At 39.0% G+C, this 12,058-nt stretch overlaps 1 protein-coding gene across 2 annotated transcripts in view; it reads right to left on the bottom strand.

Moving 5' to 3' along the window:
* Positions 1-12,058, bottom strand: part of LOC120860300 (FERM domain-containing protein 3) — a 345,585-nt gene that overhangs the window by 141,220 nt on the left and 192,307 nt on the right. For both annotated transcript variants that reach the window (XM_040236079.1, XM_040236080.1), the window contains exon 3: positions 8,419-8,461. In XM_040236079.1, coding sequence (XP_040092013.1) covers positions 8,419-8,461 — 43 coding nt within the window. The remainder of the gene's footprint in view (positions 1-8,418; positions 8,462-12,058) is intronic.

The following is a 12,058-nucleotide window of genomic DNA, read 5'->3' as shown; positions in this document are numbered from 1 at the left end:
AAGGTCTATATAGTCAAAGCTATAGTTTTTCCAGTAGTTGTGTATGGATGATCGAGTTGGACCATAAAGAAGACTGAGCACCAAAGAATTGATGCTAACAAAATGCGGTGCTGGAGAAGACTCTTGAGAGTCCCTTGGACAGCGAGGAGATCAAACCAGTTAATCCTAAAGGAAATCAACCCTGAATATTCATTGAAAGGACTGATGCTAAAGCTCCAATACTTTGGCCACCTGATGTGAAGAGCTGACACATTGGAAAACACTCTGAAGCTGGAAAAGACTGAGGGCAGGAGGATAGGAGGGTGACAGGATGAGATGGCTGGATGGCTTCACTGACTCAGTGGACATGAGTTTGAGCAAACTCTGGGAGATAGTGAGGGACAAGGAAGCCTGGTGTGCTACAGCAGTCCATGGGTTTGCAAAGAATTGGACACAACTTAGCAACTGAACGACAACAACAACAGCTAGTATATTCAACAGTGAAATGCTGAAAGCTCTTCCTTCTAGATCAGGAATGAGACAGGGATAATCCCTCTTATAACTTTCATTTGACATAGTATTAGAAGTCCTACAACACTAATTAGGCAAGCAAAATAATAAAAGGCATCCAAGTTGGAAAGGAAGACTCTGATGCTGGGAGGGACTGGGGGCAGGAGGAGAAGGGGACGACAGAGGATGAGATGGCTGGATGGCATCACCGACTCAATGGACATGAGTTTGAGTGAACTCCGGGAGATGGTGATGGACAGGGAGGCCTGGCGTGCTGCACTTCATGGGGTCGCAGAGTCGGACACGACTGAGAGACTGAACTGAAGTTGGAAAGGAAGAAGTACAACTGTCATTACTTTCAGGTGACATGATGTTATATAGAGAAAACCCTGAAGACTCCATCAAAAAACTATTAGAACTAATGAGTGAATTCATTTATGTTGCAGGATACAAAATCAATACAGAAAAATCTGTTGCGATTCTATAAATTAATAACAAACTACTGGAAATGGATATTAAGAAAACAATCCCATTTATAGTTGTATCAAAAGAATAAAACACCTAGGAATAAATTTAACCAAACAAGTGAAAGACTTGTATACTGAAAACTACATGACAGTAAGGAAAAAAGTTGAAGGTGACACAAATAAATAGAAAGATATTCTGTGCTCATGGATTAGAAAAATTAATATTGTTAAAATATCCATACTGCTCGAAACAACCTAGAGATCCAATGCGATTCCTAACAAACTTCCAATGACATTTTTTTTTTCCAATGACATTTTTTTAACAGAAAATATTTAATCTTAAAATTTATATAGGGCCACAAAAGACCCCAAATAACCCCCCCAAAAAATCTTGAGACAGGAGAACAAAGTTGAAGGCATTATGCTCCCTGATTTTAAACTCTATTGCAAAGCTATAATAATTAAAACCATATGGTATTTGCATGAAAACAGACACATGGATCAATGGAACAGAAGAGAGAGCCATAAAATAAACCCACCCATATACAGTCAATTAATTTATGACAAAGGACCAGAAAATACACAATGGGAAAAGAACAGTCTCTTCAATAGTGTTAGTTTTATCATAATCTTTGATGCTTAGCAATTGAAATATCACAATTTTTTCAATTATCCTTCTCTATTTTAATAGATTAATAGCAAATCACTTGCTTATTGTATAACCCTCTGTTGTTATTTAGTCGCTAAGTCATGTCTGACATCCTCTAATAAGGCCAAAAAATAAAGTATTACCAAAAAATAAAACACTCCTAAATTTTCACCTAAACTTCCTATAAATTATTAAATATATTTAGCTTTTGAATTCATTTGTTATTAATCCCATGCATGATGTGAAGGATGGCTTTAGTTTTTCCCCAAGTGAACACGCAACCCTAAAATTATACCTTGAATCTTTATATTTCTGATATGAAATATAACCTTTCTTACAACCTATATTTCCAAACATAATGGGACTGTTTTTCTCTGTTCTACTGATTCTTTTCCTATTCCTAATTCTATCTTAATTACTTTATGAGTCTATCATGAGGCCTCTTGTAATTACTATAGCTCATAGTCCTTGATTTGCTATCTAATAGAACAAGCACTCCATCATCGTTCATTGTTCTTTTTTGCATATTTATTGGCTACTTTTGAGCATTTTATTTTGCAAATGAGCCTTAGAATCAATTTGTTAAATGCCATAGAGAACCTGATTGAAACTGTGATGTGGAAAATTATTGAATGTACATATTAATATGTGACAAATTGATTTTATTAATATTAACCTGAAACATGAGAAGTCTGCATTTATTGAGCTTTCTTAGCTACAGTAACTCCACAGTAAAATTTCATAGTTTTATTTATATAGACCTTACACATTATAAGAAATTTATGTTTTTACTTGTTATTGCTATTATAAATAATAGCACTTCTTTTTTATTATATTTGAGAAACTGTTACTGCTTGTATATAAAAAAGCTATTGTATTAGAACATTAATTTTATATCAAAGGTTAAAAGCTATATTAGTTGTTGGAAAGGGGTAGGGAAGAAAGGCAGGTGGAGAACCTGGAGAGATCCAGAGAGGACGTAACCAAGGTTAAGATGTTTTATGGAGCTCTGAGGAGGAATTCAGATCCCTCAGCACCCTAGGCTTGGCTAACAGAGTGAAGGGTAGGGGCAAGACAAAGAAATCCCAGAGTTCAGGGAAAGTGATCCTTTGGAACTTTGGAGCACACCAAGGAAATGGCAGCATGACGTGTTTAAGCAGAGAGTGAGCCTTAGATAGCGTGCCAAGTTTCAACCCTGAGGCTGAAGCATGGCATGGAAGAGGCTAAGCAATTTCAGCTTGTCCCAGTGGTGAATACAGATGTGCTGAGATGCAACCAGTGAAAGAGACGTGCAGCGGGGACCACAGGAGGGCAGAGTCTATAGCCTATAGCCGTGAAGGTCAAGACCATGGCAGGAGCCAGAGGTCTCAGCAGCACATGGCAGCGCACACTCTAGCGGCACCACTGCATCCAGAGAGGATGCAATGGGAGTGGTGCCAGCAACCAGAGGCCAAATCATGTAAGACACAGGAGTCCTGCAGGACTCAGAGGATTCTGGGCTTGAGAGATGTCACCCTTGCAGCCACGATGGATGCTAAGTTTGCTTCTCATGCCACATGATACTGTTTGTGGAGAAGGACAACATAGGGTATGCATTTTCATATTTAAATTATGAATTCACTAAGTAATTTGCTGAAAGAGATCAAATACTAAACTGGCAGATCCTGAGTTACCCTGAAGTAACAAGGTGAAACTTTTCAGAGGAGATAGGGGTACACAGCAAGTGGAATTCAATCATGGGGAAATAAGGTTCCATTTCCATACTTCTGCCTGGAAAAGGGAAAGGCTACTCACTCTGGCCTGGAGAATTCCATGGACTGTATTAGCCCATAGGTTTGCAAAGAGCTGGACAAGACTGAGCAACTTTCACTTCACTTCCATAGTTCTGAGTCATAATAACTTTTTAAAACCTTTACATGCTTGTATAATTTGTGTGATTATATAGATCTTATAGGACATACAATTTTTGTCCTCTTGATGTATGTCTCTACATATATACACATTGGGCTACATTCCAGAGTCATGGGGACAAGGCTAAAAGCTAGTAGGTTTGAAGTGAGAAGAGTCAGTGTGTATTGCATAGCAACATTCCTGCATGGAAAGCAAGGACTCTGAAAACCAAACATTCAAAATATGCACTTTGCTTACAGGCAGTCTGAGTAGTTTAGAAAGAAAAAAATAACCACCAGCTCACTCCACATTTGTACCTATGGATACAATGATAGAAAAGGGAAATGAGAAAGATATTCCCTCAATGCTTCCCAAGTAAATTATAAAGCCTATCTAAATTCTCACCTAATATACAAGGAATGATTAAAAGTTGACTTTAAAATTTCAGTTTTGGGCAGTATGGACTAATTACACCCCATCCTGTTTCTTGTATTGACTGCAGCTATAATACCTGGACAGAATACAGTGCAGCAGCTGTTTGAGGTCTCTGGAAAGTAAACAATATCAGGAAGATTGGAAACAAAGACAAGAATTAAAAGGATCAGCGAACCAGTGTCGACATCATCACATATTCTCTTCTGTGTCCCCTGTTCAGAGATACCTGGACATCAGTACAAACTTAGAAGCTCCTAGTTAAGGCCTGAAGAGCAAGAAAAGGGGTCCCAGCAGCAAAACAAATAACAGCAAGTGGGCAGAAGATTTTCCTTCAGGAAGGTTTTAAATCTAGTCTCTTTACTTGTAAAACTACTCACATTTTGAATTTCATATTTCATTTGGTAATTTGTGGGTTTTGAGGAACTGTCAAACTTACATACCTAGAGTTGTTCTGTGGGGTCTGTAGTGACATCTCCTCTTTTGTTCCTGATATTGGTAGTTTGTGTCTTTTTTTCTTCATGAGTCTTGCTAGAGGTTCATCAATTTTTCTTGATTTTTTCAAAGACCAACTATTCTTTTAATTTTCTGTATCATATATTGGTAAATACAGGAACTTGGATGAATTTGAGTTACTAATGCTGAGTTAAAGTAGCCAGTTTCAAAAGACTACAAACTGTATGACTCAATTTTTGTGACATTCTCAAAAGATACAAACTATATTGACAGAGAATAGATCAGTGGTTGTTAGTTGTTTGGGGAGTGGAGAGTAACTACAAAAAAAGACCACAAAAGTAAGGTTTTTGGGGAGATGTGTTCTGTATCCTGACTGTGATGATGGTTGCACAAATCTGTGTGTTAAAAATTCACAGCACTATAGAACAAAACAAAGCCAGTTTTACCGTGTATTCATTTAAAAAGCCAAATTTAAAGTCACTCCTAAGTTCAGAGGAGAAATAAGACTAGTTTAAGAAGTTTCTCAATTTTAAAGTTTATAATTAATGACTGTCCAGTTTTTTAAATCAAATATTTCACTTTCCTAATAGATTTGAGGTCACCGTAAAAGTTAAGTTTGATGATACTTATTTTTAACAAGATTTGGGGGAAATAAGAACTCTCATGTAATGTTAAGCTCATGTACTATAAGTTCTTTGGATGGGTATTTACTTCTAAGGAAAGATTAAATGTATATTCTTTTTGATCCAACAATTCTATTTTTAGGAAATTCTAGTACAGATGGACAATATGCAAGAATATACATATAAGCATGTTTACTACAGCATAATTTATAATAGGAAAAGACTATAAACAATGTTGATATTCATTAGTAAGTAAATCACATAGATGTATACAATTAAATATCAGAAAACCATTTTAAAATTTTTGTTTATTTATTTTTTACCTGCTCCACACAGCATGCAGGATCTTAATTCCCTGACCAGGGATAGAACCCAGCTTCCCTGCATTGGAAGCTCAGAGTCCTAACCACTGGACCACTAAGGAATTCCTGAAAACCATTTTTTAAATGAAGTTAATCATCAATCACTCATTTTGATTTAAAAACTCTAAAATTATTAAGACAATGACAAGGTGAAGAGTCATATATAGAGACTGATCTCATTTTTGTTTACAAAAGGTCTTATATAAATTGGGGGAACTTATATGTAAAGAAAAATTCCCAGAAGGATATATAAATATGGTTAGTAATAGCTATCTCTTTGAAGTAAGCATGGAGATATAAGGGAGAAGAGAAAGGAAATAGTTTAAACTTTTCTGAACTGCTAGAAAAACCACAAGCATGATACTATCAAAAATTATTTTTAAAAATACTAGTAAGATATAATAATGATTTTGTAGAAAGTTTATTCATCAGGAGAGCTGGTCTCCTGACCTCTCTGGTAATCCACATAGTCTGAGGGATCTTAATGAGGTCAGGGCAAAGGACTGGAAAGCTGGTTATCACTGATGAGTGGGATGGGAATGGAGTAAATTCTTCATTGAAGGAATTATTCTCTTACTGCCTCCTCGAAGGCAGTCAGAATATAAACTGTATATCCACAGCCAAAGTAAGATCAAATCAGTCAATCCTAAAAGAAATCAAGCCTGAATGGACTTGATGCTTTGAAGGGACTGATGCTGAAGCTGAACCTCCAATACTTTGGCCACCTGATGCGAAGAACTGACTCACTGGAATAGACCCTGGTGCTGGGAAAGACTGAAGGCAAAAGGAAAAGAGGGAGGCAGAGGATGAGATAGTTATATAGCATCACTGACTCAATGAACATGAATTTGAGCACACTCCAGGAATAGTGAAGGACAGGGAAGCCTGGTGTGCTGCAGTCCATGAGGTTGCAAAAGTTGAACACAACGAATGAACAACAACCGAAGAGGAAGCTGCCTGGGGTTCTGCAACCAGATCCGTTGATAAATTCATGGATGAGTTCCATGGATTGGTTGGACCCGGTTTTTCTGGGTTAACAGTCGATATGCCTTAGTTTAAATTTTTTCCTAATTTACATTATAGTGACTGTTTCTAGGACATATTTATAAGAAAACAATAAATTCTTGATACTAAAAGACATCATCAACAACCACAAAACTAGCCTTGTGATCTCGAGAAAAATTACATAATTTTTTGTTTGCTAATGTTCTTAACAATACAACAGAGGACCAGGTAACAGGTAAGACCCTTACCCTTTGGGTTAGAACCTTGCTAGTCCCTAGAATCAGTGAGTCACCATGTCTGGTTAGAAACTGAATTTTACACAATTATTTTTCCAAATTCAGATTCTATTTGTTGTTAGATTAAAACCAGCCAGGAGTCATATGTCAATCCTGAAACTATTTTTACAAAACATAATATATTCTGAGTTGGTTGTTCAGATTTACTAATTGTAGATACAAAGCTCTTAAGCAGAAAAATCTTCACCAATTTAAAATTTTCTCTTCTATTAAGTACTGAAATACATCTTACTTTATAGATGTTATATTTTAAAACTGTGTGTGGCTTAAGGAAACTATTTCATGATGTTTAAGAACCAAAGTCAAAGAACCATTTACTAAAAATAACTTTACTGGAAATTTGCCTAAATATTTTAAAATACATAAAAACAATATTAAAACATTAAGGGATAAAGTATTTAAGGGATAAAAGCCAAGGATCAGCTAGTTTTTTCTCAGATAAATGAGTTTATTCTCATTAGCCTACATGTCATTCTATACAGAGCTCCCTGGTACCTGTGTCCTGCTACTTAATCTTGGATGCTTGTCCCAACTCTGTTCCAGCCTCACCTCAAGGGGCTGACTTCTCTGAACTTTCCATGCATTGCTGCCCCTTGCCTGCACCTCACACATCTTTCTTGTCCTCTCCCTGCAGCATCATTTGCCCACAGCAGTTTTGGGTGCTAGCCTGAACAACCCGGCTGGCTGTGAGTCCTGCACTGGTCAGAGTCTATTCTTGAGAGACAGGAAAAGAAAGGGAAGGGACAGACAGACAGAGGTCTGAGTGAGGACAGAAAAAGGAGAGAGCAGGAGGGTAAAAGGAAAGAGTTAAGGAATTGATATGTTGGTTACTAGTTTGCCATCATAATTCAGTTTCTTCCTTCTCTTACTTAAAAACCTTGCCTCAAATAATTTCTCCATATTTAAAAAAAGAAAAGACTCCCTTGAATGATGACTAGTGACCTAATCCGTGCTAACCTGATCTCTGATGAGAAACTGACTTATCACCCACATTTTAGAGCCCTGGGAAAGTTGACATGAAGGGATAAATGGACTCCAGGGCAGGCAATGAATTTCTGAGGTGCATTTCAGAAGTTCTCCTCTAAACCATAAGTAAAAGCAGGTTGACTACAGCCTAGCACAGGTGACCAGGACAAAACATCATGCCACCCAGGACCAGCAGTCAACACCCTATTCACAATGCCCCCAAGTGGATGGCCAGATATTCTATGCACTACAGAGATGTTTCCCAAGCCAGCTTTTCCAAGAGCTCATTGGGGGAGGAGGGGAGGCAGGTCACAACACCAGAGCTTGAAAACATTACTCAGGAAAGTATATTGGGGAGCTTGAGGGGTGGACAAGAATACTTCAATCTTCATTAACGTGATCAGCAAGATTTTAATTTCAAAATACACCTGCCCCTCTTACCACCCCCCACAACACTGACTTTCCACCCTGAACCATTTACTAGCAAACCCCACAATCAAAGGGGAACTAGGCATCTGTGCCCCTGTTCGACCATGAAACATGAGGGTAAGATGGTGGGGATGGGGAGAGACACAGGCCTCTAGGAATAGTCACTATGGGGAGCACCAAGGCCAGCAAATAAGCGAGGAGAAGTTACACAGCGCTCATAGGGAGGGAGAAGCTTCCCCACCCCCAGATCTTTAACTCCATCCATTTCTTTCCTGACAGGAGAAACTTTGTAAAGAAACAGAATCTATCATTGGACATTTCATACCAAAAGCGAACCCACAGATTGACACTTACCTTTCATTTGCTTGGAGATGGACTTGTTAGGTTCAAGCCAGTGCTGGGGAGAAAAAAAAAGCAGAGATTGTGGGTCAAATGGCTGGACCATGTGATGCATACTTAATAAAAGGAACTTAATAAAGATATTCTTTTTCCAAAGTACAGCTTCGGTTCCCCATAAATATTCCTTGGGGCTCCACCCTCTGAAGATCAACATGAGCATTTGGGCAGTAATAATATCACAGGCAAGTGTATAAATTACAGAGACTTAATACTTTCTGAGTAGTGTTTGAGTCATACAGTTGCTAGGAGAGAAGGACAAGAGAGAAAATATGCACTTGAATGGGATGTTCCAGGGGCTCGAGTGGGCTCCTAGGTGATTCTTTGAGCTCCATCGCTCTGCGCAAGCCACAGATGGTTAAAGACTTGGACATCTGTGACCTCTGAGAGTCACAGTCCAGCACCATCCTTTCAAGTTAACAGTGGGGCAAGCCACCATTAGCCCTGTCACACACAGAGGCAGTTCTTCCGTCACAGGAGGGAGGAACAAATTATTTTAAACATCTTATTTCAGAGGCCTAAGGTCGTCAAGAAGAAAAATCAGCTGCAACACAAAACAAAGAAGCCCCAAATCCTGAATAGCTCAGAATCATGTAACCAATAAATATTTGAAGCAGACACAATGCTGGACCCAGCAACCAGCTCTCTCCACACCATGAGTGAAGGTCACTTTGACATGCCAACCCCAGGGCAGCCTCTGATGTTACAAAACATGATGCCCTTGAAGCTGCTTAAGGAATATCAGGAAGCATCACTTTATACACCAGAAGTTTAGCTAGATAGATGGTAAGGGGTGCCACTGAGTATCCATCAAGATGTTGGGGAGTCCTCACTTATGGGGCACCCTCTCTCTGCTAGATACTGGAGACAAAAGAAGAGGAGGAAACTTACCGTCAGTCAAGCACTTACACCTCAGTTTATCTCATTTGCAGGATCCAGTAAGCCTCAGGATTTTGTATTATCCCTATTGTTTGATGTAAATACATAGCCATGAAGTTGAATTAGGAGCTAGTATTGTTGAGGGCTCACTAAGTGCCAGAGTTTCTATGAGCCATCACTACTACCCCATTTACAGACAAGAAATCTGGAGCCTGGGATGTTAAAGAACTTGCCAAAGAAATGGCAAAGTGAAGAAATGGTGACGCCAGCTTTCAGTGCAATTCTAGTGCAGAGGCCCTTAACCTTGGGCTTGTGGCTTCCCCACTGGCCAGTTCACTCTAAAATGTATGATTCTCCTCGCTGAACACCCCCTACCTTCCTAGGAACTAGAGAATTGAGTGTCCAGTCAGCAGATTCCAGTCTAGGGTCTCAGATCTTTGCAATCTTTAAAGAAAAATGGGGTCTCCTGGCTATTTAAATCTAATTCTTCTAAATGAAGAGTCTGCCAGAAGACCATGCATTTATCTCTGACCTGTTGCACAATCAAACTAATATAGCAAATTTCTTTGTTTCTGGCCAGAATTCCACCAATTTATGTTGGAAACCCTGGTTAACTCCTTTTTCCCTTTTTTTTTTTTTTGTGGTTAAATATACATAACATCTGGTCCCATCACTTCATGGCAAATAGATGGGGAAACAATGGAAACAGTGAGAGACTTTATTTTCTTGGGCTCCAAAATCACTGCAGATGGTGACTACAGCTATGAAATTAAAAGACGCTTGCTCCTTGAAAGAAAAGCTATGACCAGCCTAGACAGCATATTAAAAAGCAGAGACACTGCTTTGCCAACAAAGGTCCATCTAGTCAAAGCTATGGTTTTTCCAGTAGTCATGTATGGATGTGAGAGCCGGACTATAAAGAAAGTTGAGCACCAAAGAATTGATGCTTTTGAACTGTGGTGTTGCAGAAGACTCTTTAGAGTCTCCTGTACTGCAAGGAGATCCAACCAGTCCATCCTAAAGGAAATCAGTCCTGAATATCCATTGGAAGGCCTGATGCTGAAGCTGAAACTCCAATACTTTGGCCACCTGATGTGAAGAACCGACTCACTGGAAAAGACCCTGATGCTGGGAAAGACTGAAGGCAGGAGGAGAAGGGGATGACAGAGGATGAGATGGTTGGATGGCATCACTGACTTGATGGACATGAGTTTGAGTAAACTCTGGGAGTTGGTGATGGGCAGGGAAGCCTGGCGTGCTGCAGTCCATGGGGTCAAAAGAGTCGGACATGACTGAGTGACTGAACTGAACTGGGCCTAACATGGGCCTTCCCAGATGGTACTAGTGGTAAAGAATATGCCTTCCAGTATGGGAGACATAAGAGATGTGGGTTCAATCCCCGGATCAGGAAGATCCCCCTGGAGGAGGGTGTGGTAACCCACTCCAGTATTCTTCCTGGAGAATCCCAACAAAGGAGCCTGGTGGGCTACAGTCCATAGGGTCACAAAGAGTCAGTCATGACTGAATCAAGTCAGCATGCACGCACACATACATAACATAAAATTCACCAACTAAACCATTTTTAAGTGTACAGTTTGGCGTATTAAACACATTTATAATGGTGCACTACCATCACCACCATCCATCTCTAGAACTCTTTTCATCTTGTAAAATTTAAACTCTATACCTATTAAACATTAACTTTCATTTCCCCCTTTCTCCCAGACCTTGGAAACCACCACTGTACTTTTGGTTATCTCCTTTTAATCAGAAATTATGCTTGGACTTTACACAGTTAAAATTGAACAATGAGAAAGGTATTGATTACACCACTTACTAGCTACAAAATGTTTACTTTCTGTCTCTATTTTACAACTATAAAATGAGAACAGTAATTGTACCTACCTTGTAAGGTTGTTGTGAAGATTTTAAAAATTAATAAATGTAAGTTGCTTAAACAGTGCTTGTCATGTGAAAAATATTCAGTGAATGCTTGTTTGCTGATATCGTCATTGTTATTTAATAAGTACAGTTTAATTGGGAGACCACATTTTTCAATATATGGGACACAGGAAAAGAATAATAAAAGGGGCCTTTGGTGATTTAATTACTTTTCTAGAAATAAATACATAACATAATTTAGAACTAAGGCACGAAAACAAATAATAGCAGCCTGAGATCAATACCTACTGCTATTGTTTCACAGAGGAGGATAGCCAGTTATTTTGTCAACAGAGTCTGAAATGTAAATAAGTTATCCAAATGCTCCTTGCCTGGCATTCTTTAAACTCCACAGCCCTTCTCTGCCTAATTTCAACCTATCTTCCCACCTTCTCGCTGCCCCCAGGCATGACAGGCAAATTTCATTTTGTGTGCTCACAAAAGTTGATGGTAATCTCCCAGGGTTGTAAGGAGAACTCAAGATTGGGTGAAGGTTTGGGGAGAATGAAGGTCATGATGGATTGGTTATGTCTGCCATTCATGATGGATTGGCTATGTCTCCCATGGAAGGGGAAGGAACATTTAAGGCATGCCTGCGAGGTATTTACCATCTGTGCTCTACATAAATTATTTACTATAAATGATCTGGCCTTCTCATTGTCCTACATAATATGTCCAGCAGTTGCTGATCAGCTCTTATCTTCCTCTTCCTCTCAGCCTACTCATATCCTGCCCTTGTTTCTCAATTACCTTTGTCTAAAATTTAACTACTACGTAC

This window comes from Oryx dammah, unplaced genomic scaffold (genome assembly GCF_014754425.2).
Source record: "Oryx dammah isolate SB20612 unplaced genomic scaffold, SCBI_Odam_1.1 HiC_scaffold_11056, whole genome shotgun sequence".
Lineage (NCBI taxonomy): Eukaryota > Metazoa > Chordata > Mammalia > Artiodactyla > Bovidae > Oryx > Oryx dammah.
Note: the sequence above shows the minus strand (reverse complement) of the source record. Positions and strands in the feature narration are given on the sequence as shown.